Source organism: Phodopus roborovskii, unplaced genomic scaffold (assembly GCF_943737965.1).
Source record: "Phodopus roborovskii unplaced genomic scaffold, PHOROB, whole genome shotgun sequence".
In the NCBI taxonomy this organism is placed as follows: Eukaryota; Metazoa; Chordata; class Mammalia; order Rodentia; family Cricetidae; genus Phodopus; species Phodopus roborovskii.
The window spans coordinates 15,792,960-15,818,061 of record NW_026126482.1 but is presented as its reverse complement, the minus strand read 5'-3'; the positions used below and the strand labels follow the sequence as shown (position 1 = coordinate 15,818,061).

The window sequence follows — 25,102 nt, the reverse complement described above, 5'->3', positions numbered from 1 at the left end:
CCCAGCAAACCACTCCTAATGTGCAGTTTCCAAGTTTAAAATGATTTCAAGACCGACTGGCAGCCGCAGAGCTATTTGTGGTCCTGTGTGGTTTTCATCATGGGGTAGGTTTGTCTTGTGTGACCATCCTTTCTGAGGTGGCACCCTGTGGCATTACCTTCTGCTAACTATCCCCATTGCCTCCCACACGCTGTGAGGCCTGGACCAGGTAAGGGGAGTGGGGGCGTGTCTTCGTGGCAAAGATAAAGGAATGAGCACCCGGGAGGATGCTTGGACTCAGCTCTTCCCTCCCTTCACACGTGGAGACACACCAGTTCGAGTTCTGGTAGGGATTTCGATAGCTTCTCAGACCTTCCAGTTATCCCTTGCAAAAGTCCCATCGCTGCTCAGGTCCCAGTTCTTCATGACGCAGTTTATTGTGGCAACAGTTCCCAGCAACTGCCCAGATGCCGAGCACTTCCTGCCCAGCCTGGAGGTGGGGGAGGAGGAAGCACTGGGCCCCCGGACTGGAAAACGGGGACTCAAGGACCAGATAGGAGCTCCCAGGCACAGCCAAGAGAGGAGGAGCAATGGGCTGTGGACCGTCCCAGCAAGCAGGGGACCAGAGCCAGAGCCGCTGCGTGCCCTCGCCCAGGAAGGGCTGGGAAGAGGGATCCAAGGTAAAAGACAATCACAGACCAGACCAGACCTGTTATGAGTAAGGTTTTTTCCCCCGTGTGCTAGTGCACGCCTGAAACCCCAGCATGCAAGAGGCTGAGGCAGGGGAAATGCTTCCAGTTTGAATTTGAGGCATGCTCGGATTACATGGTGCATCCTGGGGCTATATAGCCTGACACTGTCAAAGAAAGCAGGAGGGAAGGAGGGAAGAGAGGGGAGAGAGAGCGGAAGAGAAGGAAGATAAAACCAGCACAGTGACAGAATTCCCCACACTTCCACTCTTAGGAAGGTCTGGAGCCAGTCTGCAGGTAAGAGACAGCGTGAGAACCAAGGGACAGCACGCTTCTTCTGCCACTATTGCCTGATGGCTCCAAATGAAGAAAGTGTACATATCTCTATGTATCTCTGTCCATGCAGACACATGTATGAGGCCATGCCCCGGGGCAGATGTGGAATAACGGGGGGGGGGGTGATTTCTGCCCATCACCCTGATTTCTCGGGGGATGGTGGGAGTTCCTGAGAGCTGCCAGCAACTGGTGGTTCGGAACTCCTGTTCTCTGTATTTATTCACAGCACAGCGGGCTCTGTCAAACATCTAGCTACATCCTCTGGGCTCTGCAGCTTATCTGGGACAGAGCTGGAGAGAACCTGATTTGTAAGTCTCCTTCCAAGCCTTCTTTTCTACCGTGCCTCAAACTCGTATCAGTGTTATTTCCTGGAGATGTTAGGGGGAAATTCCCACAGTGCAATGGGACAGATCAGCTGAGATGTTTGTCTTCTTTCTCCCACACCATATGAATGGTTAGGCCCTGCCAGCCAAGCAAGCCAGGCTTGGCCCCCTATACTCCACCAGCAAAGGACAGGCAGAAAAAGCAAAGAGAGGTCCAGCGAGTCCATCTTTGGGGTCCTGACATGGGTGTAGGTCCAAACAGAGAATGACGTGGTTCAGTGGATAAAAGCATTTATGCCAAGTCTAGACTAGAGACCTGAGTTCAATGCCTTGGTCCCACTTGATGGAAGCTAAGACCTGAAAACTATTTTCTGAGCTCCACACATGCATAGAAGCACAGTTTAACATTTCAGGACAAGGAGGACTGATATCAGATATGTTTCTGCCCATCACTGACCTTGTATGGTCTTAGCCCCCGGCTCTCCATCAAAAGTGGTCTGACACCACTGTGTGAAAGAGACAAAGCCTGCCTCTGACTGACACCAATTCATCTGTCCTGTCTCCTAGCCTGAGACTCCAACTTGTTGGGGACCATTGTCCCAGTGGCCTGATTCCCAGAGGGAAGGGCACAGGGGTCTCTGCAGAATGACTTCTCTTCTGTCAGGAAAGGTATAAATTCACCAACAGAATGGACATCTTGTTTACATCAAGACCCCGTCTTATCTTATAGGGATGACCAAAGGAATGGTCCGCCATATATTTCAGCATCAAAATCGAACTTTTGAAGGGTGACAGGGAGCCTGTAATCCTGTTTCCCAGGCTGGTAGGAGCAGCACACTGGCACTCAGGGCCACCCTTCCCACAAGACATGTGTGAAAGCCATGCACTCTTCTCGGCAGACACAGTGTGAACACGGTCAGGGGCCAGTGATAGCACCCAGCATATGGGTGGCACCTCTGAGCTCCAGGAGTGCATCTGAGAAGCTAATCTGAAGGGCATGGTGTGTGGCTTGGTTGGTACAGTGTTGACCTAGCATGGGCAAAGCCCTGGGGTTCATACCCAACAAGGTATAAATGAGGTGTGGTAGTGTATTCCTGTAATCGCAGTACTCAGGACATGGAGGCGGGAGGATCAGGACTTCAAGGTCCTCTTCAGCTACATAGTGAGTTCAAGGCCAGCCTGGGACCACCTGAGACGCTATCTTTAGACAGATAAATAGCCAGACAACTGGGATGTGCTATGAGCTATGAGTTCTAAGTCAAGTCACCACAGAGCCTAGAAGGGGTCCTGGATGTCTCTCCAGCATTTTATTTTTTAACTATTGTGACATATAACATGACCAAAATAAGGCACTTGAGAGGTGGGATTTATTTGGCTTACATTTCCAGGTCACACAGAGACTTAAAGCAGAAACCATGGAGAAGGACTGCTTTCTGGCTCATTCATAAGCTCATGCTTATCTAGCCTTCTTATACAACCCAGGACCATCTGCCCAAGGAATGATGCTGCCCATGGTAGGCTGGGTCCTCCTAGATCAATTGACAGTCAACACAATATGCATAGACATGCCTATCAGCCACCCCTTTAACTCTACATCTCCCCAGTTTCCTTATCTATAAAACAACAGAAATATTAATACTTAACTTTGTTGAATTCTTATGAGAATTAAGTGAATTTAATTCACGTAAAGTACCCACACCCATGCTTCACACAGAACAAGAGCCAAAAACAAGTTATGACAACGTCATTATTATTCTGACATAAAATCCTTAGCATCTTTAGCATAGCCATCCATGTTCATCCTTGAGCTAACCCCAACACCTTCTCCAGCTTCCTCCTTCCCACATCCTTTTTAAAGTAAACCTTCAAAGTTCAGCAGGTACTTTCTTTTCCTCCTGGGGGAGTCACTGCCACAGCTGGCTTTTACCATCAGGTTTTCCCTTCTCACTGTACAGGTCACACATCCCCATCTTTTAGGGAACTCCTAATCACTCCCTGCTTAGCTTCTTCTGGACAGATGCTCCTGGCCACCATGATGGTGAGGTATATCCTTCTGTTGGACTGAAGAAAGGGCTCACATTGTCCTCTTATTGTATCCATTCTGCCTCCAGTCATGAGCTGCCCCTAAGGCAGGTAGTCTGTCATTTTATTTATAGCATGCTGATTCAGACAAACCAGACACTAATGAACACTCTGTGAGTGGTTCTCTCCCAGTCCCCCAGATTCCTGACAGTGTTCTTGTCTTCTAGTAGCACAGAGACTAATGATGATAACAAAGAGGAAGCTCAACATTAAAATTACTGAGCAATAGACTTGCTTGACTTCTGCATGTGTCTTCTCTTCCCATGCACTTGACTTTGGAAATATGAACTGCAAAGGGTATGGTTATTATTAATTAAACACTCGGTGGCCATCAGAATAATGACTCTACTATTTCCCAAATGCAGAGGACCTAGAACAGTGGCTCTCAACCTTCCTGATGCTGAGATCCTTTAATACAGCTCATTGCTTCTTCATCACTATGGTTATGACTCATAATGTAAATATGTAATATATCGAATGGTCTTGGACAACCCCCATGAAAGGACCATTTGACCCACAGATGGAGAATGATTGACTTAGAGTTTAGGAGTTCAGATATGGCTTTGAAATGAGAAGGGCATGTTTACTTGTATGAAGCATTTACCTTTCTTAGCATTTTTAACGTTAAAATATATTCTAAATTAAAATTCTTGGGAGTTGTCTGTAGACTTCCTGCTCACTTTTACCCTAGTCAAAAGAGATATGAAGGCAATGCAGAAAAATAATGCATCACAATAGGAAAAGCATGGGCAATACTTCTCAGTTACAGATCTGCTCTTTTTCTGTGTGATTACTCAAAGTTCCTGGCCTAGGATTAAAGGAGGGAGCTTAGAATTTAGTGAGTGTGGCGATTTGAAAGAAAATGGCCCCCAAAGGGAGTGGCACTATTAAGGGGTAGATTTGTTGGAATGGGTGTGGCCCTTGTTGGGGAAAGTTTGTCACTGTGGAGGCAGGCTTTGAGGTCTCCTATTTGCTTGAGCCACACCCAAACTCTGAGACTACTTCCTGTTGCCTGTTGAGTTAAGGTGTAAGAAGTCTCGGCTCCTTCTCTAGCACCATGTCTGCCTGCATGCCATCCACCCTGATGATAGTGAACTAAACCTCTAAACTATAAGCTACGATCCCAATTAAATGTTTTCCTTTATTCGAGTTTCTGGGGTCATAGTGACTCTTCCCAGCAATAGAAACCCTAAATAAGACAGTGAGTGGACAAGAAGGACCCTTCTTAGGTTTTCTCTAACATCTGATACAAGTCTTGCTTTTTTAAGGTAAAAGGACTAGGTGACTTGTTAAAACAGTGTGTATGTGCAATCATGTCTGTGTGCATGCACGTGTGTGAGGAGGGTGTATGCACCCATGCTTTTGTTGATGTCCAGAATCTTCTCCTATTGGTCACTACAGTATTGATGTTGCATTTTCACAGTGTGTGCACACAGCAGTGGAGGTCAGTAAACAGCCTGTGGAAGTCAATTCTCTCCTTCCTCCATGCGGGTCCCAGGGATCGAACTTGGGTCATTGGGCTTGGCAGCAGTGCCTTTCCCACTGGGTACCTCACTGACTGTCTCTCAATGACTGGCACTCATTCATTGGCTAGACTGGATAATCAATGAGCCCATGGGAAGTCGGTGTCTCTGTCTCCAGGCACTGGGGATACAGACATATCCCACCACACTAGGACTTTTTATGTGGATGTGAGAGATCCAAGTGCTTCACCTGCTCAACCATTTCTCGGTTTTGCTGAAGAGTCATTCCTGAAAGTTTTTGAGGGCTTGCTCTTTATAATTATACTACCAAGAGGAAATTAGCAAAAATTCCAGTTCTGAAGAACAAAGTCTTCCCATAGGTCCACAGGCAAATGTATTTACACAAGCTTCTGCTCGTGAAGTGATTGAAGATTTCAGCTCAGGGAGTATCAACAAGTGATGCCTGCCAAGCTGTTTAGAAAATATGTTTCCCAAAAGAAGCTTCAGAAGTACATACAGTACTTACACTACACACACACTCACTCACACACACACACACACACACACACACACACACACACACACGCATACATACGCCACAAAAGCAAACAGCACACACCTGTCTATAGTTGAAATCAGTGCCTTTTTTTTAGAATGCTGATAACTTTCTCACAGTCATCAGCTTGGGACTTCTGTTTTACTGTTAAACCTGATAAAAATGTTACCTCCAAAGCATTAAAGAATACTAAAAGGTATACAAACAGCCGAACACATTGAGCCTATGCTTTGACAATTTCTTCTTGGGGACAGGATAGGACCCTCCACCCTCCTTCTGTCATTCCACCCAGTGCCCTTATGCAACACAGGTAGTTTGATACAATATGTAATGCATACTGATATAAAAATATAAACCTTGCATGCATAGGTAGACCTGAGCACTGTTGGCCACATCCCCAGTGGGTACAGATTCAATTATTGATCAGTATCGCTGGTGTCTGACTTACAGCCACCTCAATCCAGATTATGAAATGGGGCCAACATTCCTACAACATGTTACAAATTGACATGAATTTAAAAAGATGCTCTTAGTTTTCCAAAGAGAAAAACCTTTCATCTCATTCTAGAAACTGAAGGCTGGTGTATGTTAGGAGATGCTAAAAGATTGTTCTGTCTGTTACATGTTTTCTTTCACTACCAGGACTCAATAGCATCTGTCTGTAAATGCAAATGGATAGAGTTCCTCGCTGGAGTTCCCATCCCAAATCAAGCAGCCCAGTTCTGAGGCAGCCATCAGAAGGCCATTTGAAGTTGTAGTGTTTGAAGCTATTCCAAGCTGTAGGTTTCAGAATGTGGGGGAGAAAGCCAACTCTTCCAGTCTATTAACACTCACAATTTCACTCAGTTCCTAAGTGCCTTATCATCATTTTTCTGGTGCTGTGACTGTCATTAAACCTCTTACATTTTCAGTAGCTCTACTTAGAAATGTTATATGACAAAATCAGTCCTTACTTGTCACATGGTGCATTGCTGGTTTAAAAAACAAGAGTGGGTCTACAAAATGCAACTGACTTGTGAAAATACTCCCCTCACTATTGATGGCTTTAAATATCTGAAAGCTAGGAAAAGAACTCACAATAGGGCTTATATGCGGTCTTCAAGTTCAATCAGAGCTCTGAGCCCCTGAGAAGAAAGCAATACACAGTCTTGCATAGGGTTGTCAGCTGACGCATCCTAGAGTCACCCAAGAGGAGAAGCCTCAACTGAGGGATTGCTCTGATCACATTGGCTTGTGGACATGCCTGTGGGGGAACTGTCTTGATTGCTAGCTGATATAGATGTAGATTTGCATACCGCTCTGAGAGGCACCATTCCTAGGCAGGTAGTCCTGGACTGTATAGAAAAGGTAGCTAAACAAGGGCCTTCCGGAAAGCCAGAGAGTGAGCCATGGGCAGAATTACCACATGATTTCTGCTTCAAGTTCCTGTCTTGAGTTCCTGCTCTGACTTCCCTTAGCAATGGGTTGTGGCCTGGAAGTATAAGCTAAATAAATCCTTTCCTCCCCTAAGTTACTTTTGTTCAGAGTGTTTTTGTTATAGCTACAGAAAATAAAATAGAGCAATCTTGCTTTCCTTTGCTATATATATCCAATATATATGCACATTCATGTGATATATTGTGTGTAGGCATGATGTATATAAAGGCTCTTGCTCTGGCTAGCTTTATGTCAACTTGACACAAGCTACAGTCATCTGAGAAGAGGGAACCTTGGTTGAGAGAATGCCTTCGTAAGTCTGGGCTGTAAGCATGCCCGTACAGGATTTTCTTAATTAGTGATCAATGGGGGAGGGCCTAGCCCATTGTGGGTGGGGCTATCCCAGGGCTGGTGGTCCTAGGTTCTGTAAGAAAGCAGGCTGAGCAAGCCAGGGGGAACAAGCCAGTGAGCAGCATCCCCATGGCCTCTGCATCAGCTCCTGCCTCCTGACTTTTGTTTAATGATGAACAGTGATATGGAAGTGTAAAACAAATAAACCCTTTCCTCCCTAACTTGCTTTTGTCATAGTGTTTCATCCCAACTAAGGCAGCTCTTCTCCAGAATCTGCTTTCTTAGTGTTGATGATGATGTCATAACGATGGACAGGTGAGAAGAAAATCCATCGCATTTTTCTTCTTTTGCTGTGAGACCAGGGACCAATGGATCAGTGGCTTACAGACTATATCAACAATGCAGCAGGGTTTATGAGTTGGTACAGTGCTTATTAAGAACCTTCTGGGAATACCTACAGTATTGAACATGCTAGAATGTATATACATCTAGGAATGGTCACAAAGTGAATCAGTTAATAAAGGTGTATATGAGCAAGTATAATCCTAACCTGGCTTATACTATTGGAAACTTAGAAATGCCCAGGAATGGATTAAATAAAGTATGGTATGGCTACATGGTGAACTATGTAATGAACTCACACTATTGTTCATGAGCAACTGCTCTTCACCATTAAATAGAATGAGGTCGAATCTACTATATTGACAGTGGGGAAAATATGTTCTACAAATCACAGAGAATCTGATCTAGTTTGTTTTAATAACATTTTAATTGTAGTACAATCGTGTACTATACAATTCACCCTTAAAATATGCAGGTGACAGCCATTTGTGTCATTTATTTTTAGTACATCCCTCCCCAAAGAAATGATGACTATGACCAGCCAATCCCACCCCACTCACCCTGTCCCCTGGCCCTCCACAGTCTCTGAACCTATGACTCTGAGGCTTCTCTCGTTTAAGAAAGTTTTTAAATGTCTATGTTATGACATGTGTCAGTATTTAATTTCCTTTTATTGTTAAATAATATTTTGCATGATTACACTACATTTCCTTTCCCTAATTATCAGTTGATAGATATTTAAGTTGAGTTGTTTCCACCTTCTGAACATTATGAATAGTAATTATAGGTACCGTGTTGCAAGTTTTGAGCTGAATATTATTTTCATTTTGCTACTGTATAAAGTTTCCAGATCTTGCCGTTACTCCATCATTAACTTTCTGCAGGAACTCTTAAATTCTTATCCTGAGTAGAAGCACTGTTCTGTGTACTCATAGCAGTAAATGCAGGTTTCAGCTTCCCTACAAACTCTCCACCACTCATTATTTTTCATCTTCTTCATTGAAGTTACTTTGTGGGTGTGAAGCATTTATTGTATTCTTTTCTTTTGTGGCTGCACAATTCTGAACTTCTCTTCATTGGCTTTTTGGCAAATTCTAATTTACCTTTTTAAATTCTTAATATGGGCAAATCCCATAATATCAATGCTTTTGTCCAAGGGGTGGCACTTATCATCTTCTACTGAGTCTCTATATCTGTTAGAATGCTACCACAGGAAAGGACCCAACAGAATGAATGAGTGAATAAGAGGATGGCTAGGTTGATGGGTGGAAAGATACATGTATGACAAAGGAATACCTACATGAGACTGGACAGCCATGTCCAAACTCTGTAGGATAGGACAAAGAAAGGGCAGGCTACAGTGAAACTACAGTCCCTAGACAAAATTTCTTTCAACTGTCAGAAGAGGTCCACCTGCCAGGCAGTCGTGGCAGCATGCCCCTTTAATCCCAGCACTCAGGAGGCAGAGGCAGGTAGATCTCTGTGAGTTCAAGGCCAGCCTGGTTTACAAAGCTACACAGAGAAACCCTGACTCAAAAACAAACAAACAAACAAACAAAAACAGAGAGAGAGAAAGAGAGAGAGAGACCCACCCTGATGGTTTAAGGAATCTCTTCTACTTTAGGTCAATTGGTTGTAGATGCAATTATATCTACAAAATACCTTTGCTGTAATACTTAGATTACAGTTTGACTGAAAAACTAGTTACTACAGCCTCTCCTAGTTGACACAGACTTGACCATCACAATTGTCTTTTTTTTATTGCTTGGCTATTTCAATGGATTGTTGTTGTTGTTGTTGTTGTTTTACATCTTAAACTACAAAAATAGGTGTTTTGAAAAGTACCCTTTTTTAAAACAGGGGTATCTCTAGTTTCACACCTGATTGATGATTGTGAACTTACTCATCTTGGTGCCTCCAGTAAGGCTTCAGAATGATGCTTTGTACTTATCAGTCCCTCCCTTTGGGTTAGACTAAGACTTCCCTCAAGCCCTTACCTCTGAGTTCACATAAAATTACATGATCTTGGGATGTAGCTCAATGGTACTACATTTACCTACAACCCACATACAAGACTCGAAATTTGATATCTGGTAATGATAAAAAAAAATAAAATAAATGATTAAAAAAATATATACTTCTCATGTGCAATTGCACAGATGGAACATTTTTGTTCCAAAGAGAGGAATGGGAAGTAAGGGGCCCAACCAGACTGGAACTCCTCTTCTTCAGGTTGGACATCAGACACATGTGGTGGCAAGATGTGGACCTCAAGGACTTGGTCAGTCCCACCCCCACAGCTTTGTTGGCCAAAGCCCAAAATGCCTGCCTCGGCTGTCCATGATGCTGGAAGCAATTTCCTCAGCAGATGTTCCTCGCTGGTGTTTCCCTGTCATCCAATGGTCTCCACTGCAGTATAGGCTTCACCCCTACAGCTTTTCACTGTGCCCTTTCAGGGGCACACCTGCAAGCATTCCAACCTTGCCATGCCATTTCCCGGCTCCCTAGGCTTTCCTTAGTAATCTTGGTGGAAGCCTCCATCATCCCATCATCTTACATTCTAGATGCCTGGGAAACTAGCATCATGTGAATGATGTTAAGGACTGTTCCCAGGGGGGGGGGAGTACCCAATTCTCCTTGGAAATACCCTTTGATGCCTGTGACCATGGACAACTGAACACAGAAAACTGCTTTTCAGGTGGCTGTGTATAGGCAGGTCCTCTAGAGCTATCATTTGAATGCAGACTTTTCAATAGTTATAATGAACTACTGATGGATGCCACCAGGCCAATTGCTGATGGTTTCCAGGTACTCTTCCTATTATCTTATCTCAAACCCAAGTAGTAGGCTTCCTTTGTTTGTTTTTCAAGACAGAGTTTCCCTGTATTGCTTTGGAGCCTGTCCTGGAACTAGCTCTGTAGATCAGGCTGGCCTTGAACTCCTTTTAATGCTCCTTACCAGCCACAAGCATGGTCGTTTTCTGTCCATATCACAATTTTTTTTTATATTCTCTTTGCTCTGATTTTTGCTACCAGGGTTCACTGTAAATTGAGTTAAAAGAAGTTAGTACTACCTATGGTAATAGAACTCATGCTACAAATATCCATGCCACAATGGGAATGTTTTATTCCCTTGCATGTTGTCTAGCAGATTAGTTTGTCAACTTGAAATTTAGCCTTACACAAACTCTCAGAGGAGAATGTAGAGTCCTTTGCCAGAATTTAAACTCATGGCCCCTTGTCCAATCTCCTGTAAAGTCATTATTTCCATTTGAAACCTTATAGCAACAGTTTTTACTATCAGCATTTCTATTGGTATTCTGGACTTCTGAGCTACATTCATGATTTCCCACTGAACTCTGTTTACAGCATTCTAGGGTTTCTCTAGCTTTTATCTCCAAACTTTTCCAAGTTTCTCCTATAATCCAGTTCCATAAGGTTCTGAACAAGAAGCCACAGTAATGAGCCTACCTCTCAGGCTCAATAAATTTCCATGTTAGTAGTTTTTCTGTATGTATGTATGAGATAAACTACCAAAAGTGAGACTATTTTATTTTTGCTAGAAGTTTCAGAGGTTTCGATTCATGGGCCCTTGACAGAGAGTTTGAGAGAGCAAAGCTTCTCATCTTATTGCAGATAGGAAATAGAGGGAGCCAGAGAGTGGAAGTATAGAGACAAATATACCCCTCAATGACCTATGTCTTCTAACTATGTACCACACCCTAAGCCCATTCAGCTATGGCTCCTCAAGGAGTCACTGTATTGGTGAGATTATCATTCTCATGATTCAGTCACATCTCAACAGGGTTACCTGCTGGGAACCAAGCCTTAATTTAATACATGAACCTTTAGAGATATTTCATATTCAAATCATAACCCTTTCTCTGCTTCTCTCTCTCTCTCTCTCTCTCTCTCTCTCTCTCTCTGTGTGTATGTGTGTGTATGTGTGTGTGTGTGTAGTATGTATGTGTGTATATATAATCATGATTGCATCTGGGGTTTATGTGAATAATTCCAATAGCCTGACTATCTTGAGAGCTTTACTTAATCACATCTACTCGGTCACTTTACTGTGTAACATAGAATCCATAGGTTATGATTATCAATCAGACTACTGCAGACACTAATTAGTAAGTGCTCTCAAAGCAGACTCTTCTATATTGTTCTTATTTTCCTAAGAAATCTTACCAAGCTGTTCTCTCTTCACAGGCTGATGTCAGAGTGACTCCTTCCAAGAATTGCAGCCCCCAAACTGAAGCTACATGGGGCAAGGACACTGTAGATAATGCTGAAAGTCTTCACCAACAAGCCCAGATGGAAAGCTTGCCTGGGACTATTCCAGAAAGTTCTCCATGTAAAACAAATGGAAGAGTAAATTCAGGTAACCTTTGTCTCTGTTCTTGTTGATTTCCACCAGATATCTGGCAGACCTCTAAATATAAAGTATATGTATCTGATGGTCCATTGATCACTTCTTGTGGGGTCTTAGTGTACTTTAAATGGCAAGATTCTTATCTCTAAGACATTAGAATTTAGTCTTGGGCCTTTATCGTGAGTAAATAATGTTAGCTATTAATCTTGTGGATGAAGTCATTAAAGCCATCTTAAAATAACAGCAACAGCAAGAGCCCTTGTTGAGAATTGGAAACACATTTTAGGAGTAGAAATCACATGGCTTAAGGGAGTGTATGCCTCCACTGTGTTGTCATCTTCTTAAGGGAAAGGTTTACATTTGCACGAATAAATAAAACCTTCATTAAACTGTCCCTCTCCCTCTCCCCATCCACAACATGAGCAAATACACAGTAAAAACATAAAAGAAGTAATTACGATCTGGTGTGCTATTTAAAAAACTATTTGTGGCCCTTCTGATGCAATGCTGTGGTTTCCCTTCCTTTGAGCTCTTCCTTGCTGTTGAGTGATGACATCTTATTTATAGTTGCTCTGCCTTTGGAACAAAGAGAACAGCACAGATCAGGAGGGAAAGGACATTGGTTCAGTTTAGGGGAAAACTTTTATTCCACATCCCTGTTGTTTCTCCTCTCACTACAAGTTAAGATTGGAAACCAGCTGGGATGGGGGCCAGAGTGTTGCCTTAGTGGTTATGAGGACTTATGGCTGGTACGGAGGACCTGGGTTTATTCCCAGCACCCGTATCAGGCAACCTACTAACACTAGTACCTCCAGTTCTAAAAGATCTGGCGGATAAAATAATGTTTGTATGCATGTGAGTACATACAGGTGCATGTGTGTATATAGAGGCTTAAGGCTGGTATCAGGAATCTTCTTCAACTAATGCCTCCCTTTGTCTTGGGAAAGCCAGAACTCACTGTTTTAACTAGCCAGCTGGCTCTAAGGAGTCCCTTCCTGTGTGCTGGAATGCCAGGTGTAGTATCACATTCGCCCAGCTTTTTGGGTTCTTGGGCTACAAACTCTAGTCCTTATGCTTGTACAGCAAATTCTTCAGCTGCTGCTCAGCCACCTTCTCCATCCCTGATCTTCCTTCCTTCCTCCCTTCCTCCATCCCTCTCTCCCTTCCTTTTTTTTTTTTTTTTTTTTTTTTTTTTTTTTACAAATGATAAATTTGTGATTTTAATGTGGAGAAAACAGATGATTCCAAATTGAGAAGATAATTAATGCTATCATTACCAGGAATAAGGCAAATGTGCACTGTCTCTGCTGACACACACTGGGGAGGATGCACACATGTGGCATCCTCCTTACTCAGGATTTTGCACCATGTAGTGTCAGCCCCTTTTCTATATTTTAAGACTGATATAGTCTGGCCATTCATTTCCTACACTGCTCCTCCATATTGGGTGTTTTTATGTTCTCTAAATTGACTATGGTAATTAAGCACCCCCTCCATATGATGGTTAATCACAATCGGGTTAAGAAAAACCTAAGAGATGCCTGAGACAGATACATTACAGCTGCATCTGTGAGGACCATTTCAGAATGGCAGGACTGAGGAGAGGAGAGGAGACCCACAGTGGATGTGGGTGGCACCATCCCATGCACTGGGGTCATGGAGGAAAGGATAGCAGACCAAGCTGCTCCCAACATTTATGCCTGCATCTTCGTGATGACTGTACTTCTCCCAACTGTGAGCCAAACTACAGCTGCCCCTCCTCCCTTAAGTGGCTTTTTGTTAGCTATTTGGTCACAGCAATGAGAGAATTCATGAATGTACTCCACAGCAAAAGAGAAACATGGGGTTATTTTTAACCCCAGCCCCAATATGCTCCAATGTTTAAAAAACAAACAAACAAGAGAATGAGTTTCCTAAGAATCTCTGCCAAGGGTAGTTAGTTACTATGCAGATTAAGACAATAATTTAGTAGACTCACAAGATAGCTTGGAATGGTCACATTCATTTCTTGATGTTAGTGGCATCCTTTCGGAAACATCTGGGAGAGAGACGGAATGCTGGTGGTTCAGCTACTCATATGTCATAGTTAGGAGAGAAAATAGTGAGGATGAGAACTTGGTGTTAAAATTGGATTCAGTCCTAGTTACCACTCTAACTAGTCATCCCCTTGAGCAATTAGCCTGTATCTTATCAGTGTGCCTATTGGTAAAATAGAGACAATATCACCTCTGTCACAGATCTGTGTCTGAAGTGAATGTGATACAGAATATAAAGTGCTTAGCACAGGTGAATAGACAGTCAATAATTAGTAGCTATTACTATGTTAATGGCCCTTCCTAGTAAGTCCTTTTTTTTTTTTTTTTTTTCATTTAGGCTTTGAGATAGGATCTCATATAGCCAGGGATGATATGAAACTCCTGGTTCTCCTGCCTCCACCCTCTAAGTTCTAGGTTTACAGGCTAGCGTCCCCATTCTAAGCAAGCCCACCTTTTTAATAATAATGACAATGAAATCATTCTGATTCCATGGAAGCATTTACCTGTGACCTCCATGTTACTGAGGTTCCACTCCACTTACATGTTTGAGCATCTTTTTGTTGTTTGTTTTTGAGACAGTGTTTCTCTGTGTAACAGTCCTGACTGTCCTGGAACTCTCTTTGTAGACCAGGCTGGCCTTGAACTCACAGAGATCTGCCTGCCTCCCAAGTGCTGGGATAAAGGTGTGCACCACCAGCGCCCAGCTTGAGCACATTCTATAAGCCGCAGTGCAGAGCTCCATCTCACACACCTACAAGGCTGAAGAGCCAGCCATGGAAAGCACTGAGCTGGTGGGTTCAGTCAAGCACTACTCTCTCATGACAGGTGGACTAATGGTCTGAAATGAGAAACAGCTGGCCAGCATGTGCGCCATCTCTGCAAACGTTTTCAAACTACAAAACTCCATGAAAGCTGTCTTTGTAACCACAGAGTTTAGAACAGCTGTGAAACACAGCTCCATCTACTAAACACAGTGGATCCTTTGAAGAGAGCTCCCTTAGGAGGGCTCAGCACAGTGTCATTTCCAACTTGGGACTCAGAGCCATCTTTGGGCCAACAAACCTGCACCCTTTATTGTATAATCTGATGGTGTGGAGGTGGCTGTTCCTGCACATGGATGATTTGCAATGAGGCCTGCCTCAAGAGTAAAGTTCATAAATCCATTCCTATAACTGGGTTCATCTTTAAAATCATTAATAAGATTTTGGCTGATAGCGCTCTAGCTTCAGGTCTGGTCCCGTTCAAGGGCTCTTTCCTAAAAGGCCTGCTTTCCCTGGGTAGATTTAGCAAATGGTGAAACTGTACACCAGGGCTGCAGAACCCGATAGACCTTGGCAACTTCGTGCTGTTTACCATTTGTATACAAAGCATAGAAACCAAACTGCAGCCCAGAAGAGTCTCCAGCCTCAGCTGCAGTGGAGCGGTGTAATTAGTGAAGCAAGTCTGTGTCATCTGACCCAAGTGTTGTGACAACAGAGAGGCTGTACATAGCAGCATGGGGACAGGACTTGATTCTGCTCGGATGAGACTGCTACATAAAGAATAGATTATGCTGATGTGTTTGCTCTGTTAAGGCAGCAAAAGCCTGCACTTCAAAGAATCACAGAGCTTGATATGGAAACCAGATACTGGGGCTGAGGAGACGGGCATTACCAACCTAAGTTCAGTCCTTGGAACGCGCATACTGGACGGGCAGAACCAGCTCCCTCAGATTCTCCTCTGACCTCTACTTTCACAAAGTGATGCACATGCATGCACTCGCACGCATAAAATAAATACATAAATATAAATAAAGAAATGATAAGTGTTTTAAAAGAAATTAGATATTTTGACAAAAGTGTTGAGGCAAGATTTAATTCTGTGACTTGTATGAGGCACCCATTTTTAAATTATTTATTTACTGTGTGTGTGTGTGTGTGCATGTACTGTGTATCCTAGAATGTGTGCAGGTGAACATGAAGCTAGAAAAGGGTGTCCCTGTGTCTGCCTTGCTCTATCATTCCCCACCTAGGGTCTCTTGCTGGACCCAGCAAGCCTGGTGGTCCTCTTGTCTCTCTCCCTGGCCCCCAAGGGTATTGGGGTTGTTGGCACGATAACTATGCCAGACATTTTTCATGGGTGCTGAGGATTTGAACTTGGGTCCTTGTGATTTTGCAATAATCTCTTACCCACAGAGCTACCTCCCTGACCCCAACTTATTTTAGCATTTGAGTGATAAACTCTTTATTCTTAAATCTCTCTTTATGCTTTTCGTTTTGGAAGACCCAGTGGCCAATGGAATTATCAATAAACCCCAACTCCTGGAAAGTCGGGAGCGACTGAAGTCATCAGACATCCTGGAGGAGTTAATTGTCCAAGGAATCATCCAGAGCCGAAGCAAAGTATTTAGAAATGGAGAGTCTTATGATGTCATGGCAAGTGATTTTGTAATTAACATTTGCTTATACTTAAAATTAGCAGTAAAGTATGATTGATCACAACTCATTATTTCAGTATATGGGACCTACAGTATAAATGATAGCATTTGTCTAAGCCAGATTTTTCCCCTGTAAATTCACTAATTTCTCTGCACACTGATTCTTGGTGGATTCAGAATCACCCCAATCATTAATGATTAACGAAGCCAATAAAGCATTCCTTGGGCTTTACTAAATTTGGACATAATAAATCCCAGGAAAAACTAGATTTCATGCTCTCAGCCATTTTTATTAAGCATTGCCTTGTAGAATATAAAACTAAAGTGTGGTTTGCCCACAAGGAAAAACTGCTGAAGCTCCAGCAGTTATGCCTGCTTGGAAACACTTGCAATCGTGAGGGACTAAGACGGTTCCAGAAGCTGTCATGCTGTTTCTATTCTTTGTTGATTCATCTTGTTTTATTTGTTGCTGTTCTACATCAATGTGAAAAATACTTTTCCTCTGATTTTAACAGATTCAATGGACGTCTCCAGCTATATATTTTTATTTAGTGAACGTGTGTGTGTGTGTGTGTGTGTGTGTGTGTGTGTGTGTGTGTGCATGGCATACCTGTGGAGGTCAGAGAACAACCTCAGATGCCAGTCCTCCAATGCTTTCCATCTCTATTTAAGATAGGGCCTCTCATTGGCCTGCAACTTTGCCACATAGGCAGGCCCACCAGTTTCTAGGGATCACCCTGTTTCCTACTACACCCATCTCATGTCTGGGATTACAGGTGTGTGCCACAATGTCCAGCTTTTTAATAGGAATTTTAAGGATTAAAAAAAATTCACTCTGCAGCCCTAAATTTTCTAATAAGTTCTCTATAAAACTCTGAAGAGAACTAATGTTGTGTTTGTTCCTTTGTTTTTAAAGCAAGGCTCCCAGTTATCACTTGACACATAGACAGAAGAGAGGTTAGACTGAGGCAGAGTAGGAAGGGAAGCCATGTAGAGGAGCCTGAGGGGAAATGAATGGAAAAGAAAATAAACAGAAAGGTGAGAGTAGAGAGACATTTAATCAAAGTTGTATAGGAAACAGTTGGTAGTGATTACCTCAACACAGTTCGTAGGTCGGTTCACTAAATGCTTAAGCTAATATGGGACTTTGTATAGGGAAAATTCAAGGACTAATACCAAAGTGACATTCTTTTTTTTTTTTTTTTTTTTAAGATTTATGTATTTATTATGTATACAGTATTCTGTACGCATGTGTGTCTGCATTCCAGCAGAGGGCACCAGATCTCATTACAGATGGCTGTGAGGCGCCATGTGGTTGCTGGGAATTGAACTCAGGACCTCTAGTAGAACAGTCAGTGCTCTTAACCTCTGACTGCTCTTAACCATCTCTCCAGCCCAAAGTGACATTTATAATTCAGAACAAAGCAGGGCCTACAGAAGGCAAGTGCAGAAAGGGAAAGAGATTGCCAAACATTCAGACTACAATCAGAGAGCCAACAAGAGGAAAAGGAATGGGTAAAATGGGAATCCTAGAACTCCATTTGATGATTAATCTCAATTGTCAACTTGATAAGGTCTAGAATCACCTAAAAGAAACTAACCTTTGGGCATGCCTGGGAGGGCACATCTTGATTACATCACTAGAGGTGGGAAGAACTGCCCCCTGTGGGTGGCACCATCCCCTAGGCTGGGCTCCTAGACTGTATGAAAAAGAAATGAGCCATTTATTGCTCTTTTTGGCTGTGGATGCACTGAGACCAGCTGCCTCATGTCCCTGCAGCTAAGACGTTCTGGTTTGTACCTGGAACTGTGAGCTAACAAACCCTTCCTGAAGTTCCTTTCAGTGGGACATTCTATCACAGTTATGGAAAAGTAAAATGTCATTTGACATTCCCACAATACACCATGATCTATGGTTTGTGTGGTTATATCTGGTTGTATTTGAAAATATGAGAAAAAAAAGTAGTTCTGTAATGAGGAAGGGGTGAGGCTTTTCTGAGCTATGGATGAGTCTCTGGGGGACAGGAAAAAGAAAAATGATGTCAAAAGATGAGAGAGCAATTCAAATGGAGGAAGATATGGAACCAGTCTGTTGCTAAGTGATGCCTCCTTAAGGGAGGTACAGTAACTCCTTAATGCTAACACTGGTGGGAATAAAATTACAACTTACCTTAGTAAGCCAGTCACCAGAGGCGAATAAATTCTGACTTTTATCTAACAAGGGAGTGCACACACAGGATGATTAGCATAAGATATTGTGGAGGAAATCTATTCATGACAATGATGGGCTTGAATTTTGATATCATTAAGTGAATTAAAGGTTAATTCTGTTTTAATATGGGATATGATAGAAGAGAAGAGAAGAGAAGAGAAGAGAAGAGAAGAGAAGAGAAGAGAAGAGAAGAGAAGAGAATAGGGAGTATGAGTAGGACTTCCTCAAAAGGATTTCATGTCATGGGCCACAAGAATACAATTATTTTTCTCTAAGCCAGGCTTGCAATGGGCCAGCTCACCAACACACAGCCCTGTGTGTTTTGTATCTCAGTGTCCTGGGTTTTAACCTGATATTGGAGTAAGTCACTTAGGAAGATTCCAAAACTCCCAGGACTCAGACTCACCTTGGACTAGTGCCTGAGCATCAGGCTTGGCTCTCATACTTTTAGAATCTTCTAGATGACTGTGAGAATGCCAGCCAAGACCCCCCCCCACACACACACACACACAAACCTACATTCAAAGCTGGGTGCATTATCAGATGAGAAGAGCTGAAACACTTGTGGTTGTCGTCTCCTATCCTTTATTGGGAAAGAGAATTCTAAAATGTCACTGGAAATACATTTTCATGAAAAGGGAGCAAAATTGTCTCCAGAAAACCTCTGGAAGGAGGAGGCAACATGGGAGCTGGGGCCAAGCCTCTTCCAGCTCACAGGAGCTTGAGTGTGTAACACAGCACATGCCTTAGGCTTTTGAGGAAAAGTTAGGGACCAATATAAAAAGATCACAGTCAAGATTGAAGGATGGGTGGGGTCATATAAGGTCTGAGAACTTATACTTTGAAGTAGCTGGTATTTTAGAAAGCTTCATAATTGACTAAGAAATCACACCAAGGTATCAGGGCAAGTACAGAGGAGATGATTATAAAATGGACACAATTGCCAGCAGATATCCCTTGGAAGGCATCACTACACTTGACATGTCTAGCCTCCACCAATCCAGAAGCTAAGTGTATTATCAGGCAGTGTCTAAACAGGCAGGACCAATTTTTCTGCTTTGTTGAGCAGTATGTTTGGTAAATGCATTGATTCATGACTGTCTTTGTTCTACTGCCATAAGAGACGATGTAAGGACTTTCATGAGAGAATACATCATTCAATGCACCCTGAATCCTTGTGTGCATGTCGTGGCCATTCATGTTTTGCTCAGAATGAATTAGCCCTCATTTCCATTGGAGCAAAAGCTGTTTCATGTGACAGTAGCTTTTGTGCTACTGTGCAGATTCTGTGCTTGCATGAAAGTTAAAATGGTCAGAAATAAATATTAAGAAAGAGTTGAGTTGGGGAGATGCCCCAGTAGGTAAGAGGAGCTTGGTGTGTAAGCATGAAGACCTGAGTTCAAATCCCCAGCACCAATGTAAAAAGCCAGGCTTGGTGGCTCAAGACTGAAATCCAGCTCTTTTGAGAGAGAAACGGGCATATCCCTGGAGCTGACTGATCAGCTGGTCTTGAAGAATTGGTGGGCTCCAGGTACAGTGAGAGACCCTGTGTACCCACTAGTTTTATGTCAGCTTGACACAAGCTAAAGTCATCTGAGAGGAGGGAAGCTTAGGAACCAAATGTCATAAAACTAATATAAATGAGGGCTGGGGGAACTTGCTTGCATGAATAGCACAGATCCCACCTAGTGGGAAACCTCATGCTACACAAAAGCATCTGATGGTTGTAAAGAGCTACGATTTCAATGAGGGTTCTCCTTTTCAAAGACTTTCTGAGATGGGGCTAGAAGAATGGCTCATTGGTTGAGAGAACTGGCTGATCTTCCAGAAGTCCTGGGTTCGATCCCTAGCACCAGTGGTTTATGTCATAACCATTTGTAACTCCAATTCCAGGAGACCAAATGCCCCCTTCTAGCCTTTTTGGGTACAGCATGCACACAGTACACAAGCATACATGCCAACAAAATACCCCTAATAAAATGAAGAAGGCTTTAAAGACTTTCTGAGGATCGTGAAGATAGAAACAGCAATCCTCTGTCCCGGCATCACTGTATAGTTAAGAGAACTATATTCCAAAAGAAGAACTGTTCACTTCAGACACACCGTGGCTGTTAGTAACAGAGTCCACTGCTCCATCGCCTCCTGTCCAGTTTGTCACCTGCTCTGGGCACCCTTCCTCTGTGCACACACTATTGTGACAATTCTGCAGGTGATTGTGATGCTTTGTTAATCCTGAAAGCAGGCCCGGTCTCACTGAAAAGTAGCTGGCTTTACTAAGTAGGCATTGCGGGTTCCCTCCTCCCTTGAAAACAAGAACGAAACTAGATCCTGTGAAGTAAGGATCTTTAATTCCATGTTGCTGATGAGGACATCAAGCGCACAGAGTGTAGGAACAGCTCGTGAAAAGTCGCTTTCGGGAGCGGAAGGCAGGTCTGGGTCCCATCCGTTTGCCTTTCTCTGCTATGTTAAATGGCCTCTCTTTGTCTGCCTGATTTATTTTTCTTATTCTGAAGAGTCAGTTTTTAGGAAATTATAAATATTGATGGCTCCATTGTCTTTAAAGAGCAATCTCTAGAGAGATTACCCAGAACAATATATTGGTTCATTTTATAGGGAAGACTTGGAATTCATTAAAAACTTCCCCTGGTCATAATACAGCTGTGTATGCTGACCTAGATAGATGTCTATATTAAATGAAAGATGCAAACATGGTCAGTGTGTATGGTAAATAATATTTAGATACTATTTAGTATTACAGATGCCATGTATCTGTATGTGTGCATTTACATTTATATATACATATATATGCATGTGGACATGCATTACAGACAGTATCTGTAAAGTCACAATAGACTCTTTACAAGGCTCCCACGGAGGAGCTAGGGAGACAGCTTAGTTGGGAAAACAATCCCTGAGGACCTGAATTTGGCTCCCCAGAGCCCATATAGAGGACGATGTAGTCACTGGTGTCTATATAATCCAAATTTCCTAAATGGAGGCTCTTCCTAGATGGAAGGTGGAGACATGGAGGTCCCTAAATCTCTTGGTCCAGCTATCCTGCATATACAGTGAGGAGCAAGGCATCCAGTCTCAAGCAAGATGGAAGGCAAGGCTGGCCATCTGAGGTTGTCCTCAAACCTTCATCTGCACCATAGTGTGTGTGCATACCTGTACCCACACATACATGAGCACACACACACACACACACAGAGAGAGAGAGAGAGAGAGAGAGAGAGAGAGAGAGAGAGAGAGAGAGAGAGAGAGAGAGAGAGAGGACAGGAAGAGATTTTAACAATAGGTTCCTATTGAGGAGTATGGGTGGAGTGATTAAGTAGAGGGTAAGGAGGATGTTCTCATATTGTTTTAATTTTCCATTGTAAGTGCGTGCTATAAAACTATTTTTGGAAGAGAATGCAAGCTAAAACGTCATAGTCCTTTATTATAATTTTACTTTTTGTAGCTACATAAGTAGCTAGAAAGTCATCATCACTTTCCTGAACCACTGAAAGAGCAGTCATTCATATAAAATGGGAAATTTTTACTGTTGTCACAAAAATATTTGTCAAGTACCAATAGCAAAGACGAGCATAGAGTCATTGCTCAATAACAATTACTAATCTCCATCATAAGATCAAAAAGTAATAAAAGCTAATTTCTACCCAAGTGAAAATAATTGGTAACACACGGAATATTACAAAATCAATTGCTGTCATTGAAGATTATGGTAGGTCAATCAACTAAAGTTAAACTGAATTTCTTACATTGAGCTAGACTTTCACATACACACACACACACACACATACACACATACACGCACACATACACACACATACATAAACATACATACATACATACACATACATACATACACACACATACATACACATACACACATACACGCACACATACACACACCCCCACACACAAACACACTATAATTCTCCTTTTAACAGATTCCACGTGTCTAATGCATTCATCTGCCACTGGGAAATTTATATTTTGAAATTTACATTTTAAACTTTTTCTCGCCTGTTTATCTCCTAGGTCAAATTAATAATCGCTTCTCCATTAAAAGCAAAATGTCTTCCTCCAGGTGGATGCGCCTGAAAAGCCACTGAGAAAACCACCAGCCAGGCTGAAAAAACTGAAGGTGAAAAAAGAGGTAAAGGATTTCACAATCCAAGACATAGAGGAAAAGATGCAGGCCGCAGAGGAGCGCCGAAAGGTAAGGGCTGGCTGTGGGTGCCAGTCTGAGGAGCTGCCTGCCTGCCAGACCTTGCTTGTCGGCAGTCTTAAGACAAAATGTGTGCACTGATGCACTGCGCCCCAATGCCTGTACGTGGCTTGTGCTCTGTACTTGGTTTGTTCTTGCAAATTATTAAATTATTTTCATGTTGTGCAGGGATGAGGCAGCACCATGAACTCGATTGAAATGTGTGGTTTCATCTATACAACCTAAATAAATACTGTTCAATTCTCTGAAATAAGTCAAGTTTGGTGGAAATTTCCATCAGGGTTAGAGGGAAGAGGACAATCAGTGCAGAGGTTGGTGTTGAGCCAAGCGTGGGTTCTGAAGAGCATCAGATCAGCTCCTGCAGTTTTAAGTAGCAAAGCCCATAACCCAAGCCTGTCATTCCTCAGGGATACAGCCTTTGCCTCCTTCATTTTTGCCTCCATGTTTGGCAGCCTTGGGAGCAAGGGCTAGACTATAAACTATGAGAGTAGACCCTATATTTGCCTCTTTAAACTTGGGTTCCCCAACATCTGTTCCAAGACTAGGTAGTTGACTAGAAAAGTAAAAGTGATCGCGACACACAACATGAGTGAGAACGTGGAGAAAATAAAATCACCAGGCTTCTTTTTCATTCTTTAATACTACTTTTCAGACAAAGAAAGAAGAAATAAGAAGACGGCTACGGAGTGACCGACTTCTGCTCACCGCTGAGCCTTCGGATGTAGCTGAACCAGAAAGGGTGAAGAAGGTTCCATTTGCAAAAGGCCTTCCAGATGTGAGCACCCCTGCTTTGCAGAGGCCCTACATGCAGGAAGGAGAGCCACTCAAAAGAAAGAGTGAAAGGGATGTAGCCCAGATGAACAGGAACGACCCCTGTACGGGTTTGGGGGTTGTGGAGTCAGATGTGTATTACAACCAAGACGATGACATATTCTAATATTGCACTTTCAAAATGAATCTCACAAAGTGGTCCATTCTCTCCAGTGTGACGGTCGTAGTGTGTCTCGTGGTCTTTAAAAAGTGACTGTTCTCTACTCCCTCACACTTGTGCCCTGGGTGTAAGGACGGATGTGTGAGCAGCAAGGGATGAATTTTAGCTATGAGAATTAAAGGGGTTGGGGGGGGTGGGTCACAAGGTTGGTGTTCTCCTTCAGAGTGCCTTCCAGCATTAGTTAGCCGTCTTAGGTTCGGAAGTCTCTGCCAGCTTCCACTGCTTGTGCCAAAAGAAATTCTCCCTTGTCAATTCTGACCTTGGCTGCGCCCACTGATGAGTCCTTCATGACAAGTTGCATCCATGTGTGTTAGGTATGGTAATACTCTGTGTGTTTCTTGAGTTTTCATTCTTTGCTGTGAAAAAAAAAATAAAGCAGTATCTTGAAAGCTGGCTTAATGATAGTCTTATCTATACAATTTAAGTAATGTGTGTCCAGTGGTCAATGTCAAGTGTGAAGAGTGGGTAGAGTGCTCAGTGGGATGGCCCTCACCCACCATGTGCGCTGCCTTGGTTCCCACCCTTACCACTGCAAACAACCAAAAACAAAACAAGGGAGAACTGTGTAAAGTATCACCTACTGTTCATGTTGAAGAAGAAGAACCCTGATTAGGGGAAGAGTAGGAGGGGCTAAGAAGACTGAGGATCTGCCCTGTGGGTCCACTCTTCCCCGCAGGCTCTCTGAGCTCCAGAGCTTGCTACTCTCAATTTACTGGACTTATTTCTTTACTCTCCAATCCCATTTCCACCCACATCCAGTCAAGAATCGGATCTTCCACATACACATTCTGAGGATTTCGTCCATTGGTTTTTACACTTTTCTCCTGTGCCTACCTACTTCACACTACCTTATCCATCCTCATTCGACAGTCTTCTCAACCCCTATACAGCTTAGGTCTAAGACGTTTGCTTTTGTCCTATTCCGTCAGCCCTTGCATCTTAATTGTCAAAATAAAAATACATATTGCTGGTGTATGTGGCTCGACTGGATGTTGGAGTATACTGCTAACTGGAAGATCTGTGGTTAGATTCTACTCGGGCTAGGGTTGTGGCTGAGCTTGTAGAGTGCTTGCCTTAGGTTCCTTCCCCAGTACTACATAAACTGGATAATACATGCTCATGATCTGAGCACTTGGGCAGTGGAAACAGGAGGATCAGAAGTTTGTGATGGACCTCAGCTACATAGTAAATTCAAGGCTGGCCTGGGCTACATGAGAGACTATCAAACAGTTTCTGAGTTTCTGGTAAGGAACTTAAATTTTACAGTTCACCCATATTGGACTTCTCCTAGTTCTTTGGAGTCAA

The 25,102-nt window shown here is 42.9% G+C and overlaps 1 protein-coding gene across 1 annotated transcript; it reads left to right on the top strand.

Annotated features, from left to right (window-relative positions):
* The first annotated feature begins 506 nt into the window (after positions 1 to 506).
* Stmnd1 (stathmin domain containing 1) lies at positions 507 to 23,763 on the top strand. Its single transcript, XM_051194347.1, has 5 exons — positions 507 to 659; positions 11,746 to 11,917; positions 16,207 to 16,358; positions 22,666 to 22,797; positions 23,459 to 23,763. The coding sequence occupies exons 1-5, from the start codon at positions 570 to 572 to the stop codon at positions 23,741 to 23,743; spliced, it is 831 nt and encodes a 276-aa protein (XP_051050304.1). The 5' UTR covers positions 507 to 569; the 3' UTR covers positions 23,744 to 23,763.
* The last annotated feature ends 1,339 nt before the right edge of the window (positions 23,764 to 25,102 follow it).

What these genes read in the sequence shown, in the direction of transcription:
- Stmnd1 (XM_051194347.1), top strand. Translation starts at nt 570, where the DNA reads ATGGGCTGTGGACCGTCCCAGCAAGCAGGGGACCAGAGCCAGAGCCGC. An exon ending in AAATGGAAGAGTAAATTCAG is followed by an intron (nt 11,918 to 16,206) that starts GTAACCTTTGTC and finishes TCGTTTTGGAAG; the next exon opens with ACCCAGTGGCCAATGGAATT. An exon ending in GAGAGTCTTATGATGTCATG is followed by an intron (nt 16,359 to 22,665) that starts GCAAGTGATTTT and finishes GTCTTCCTCCAG; the next exon opens with GTGGATGCGCCTGAAAAGCC.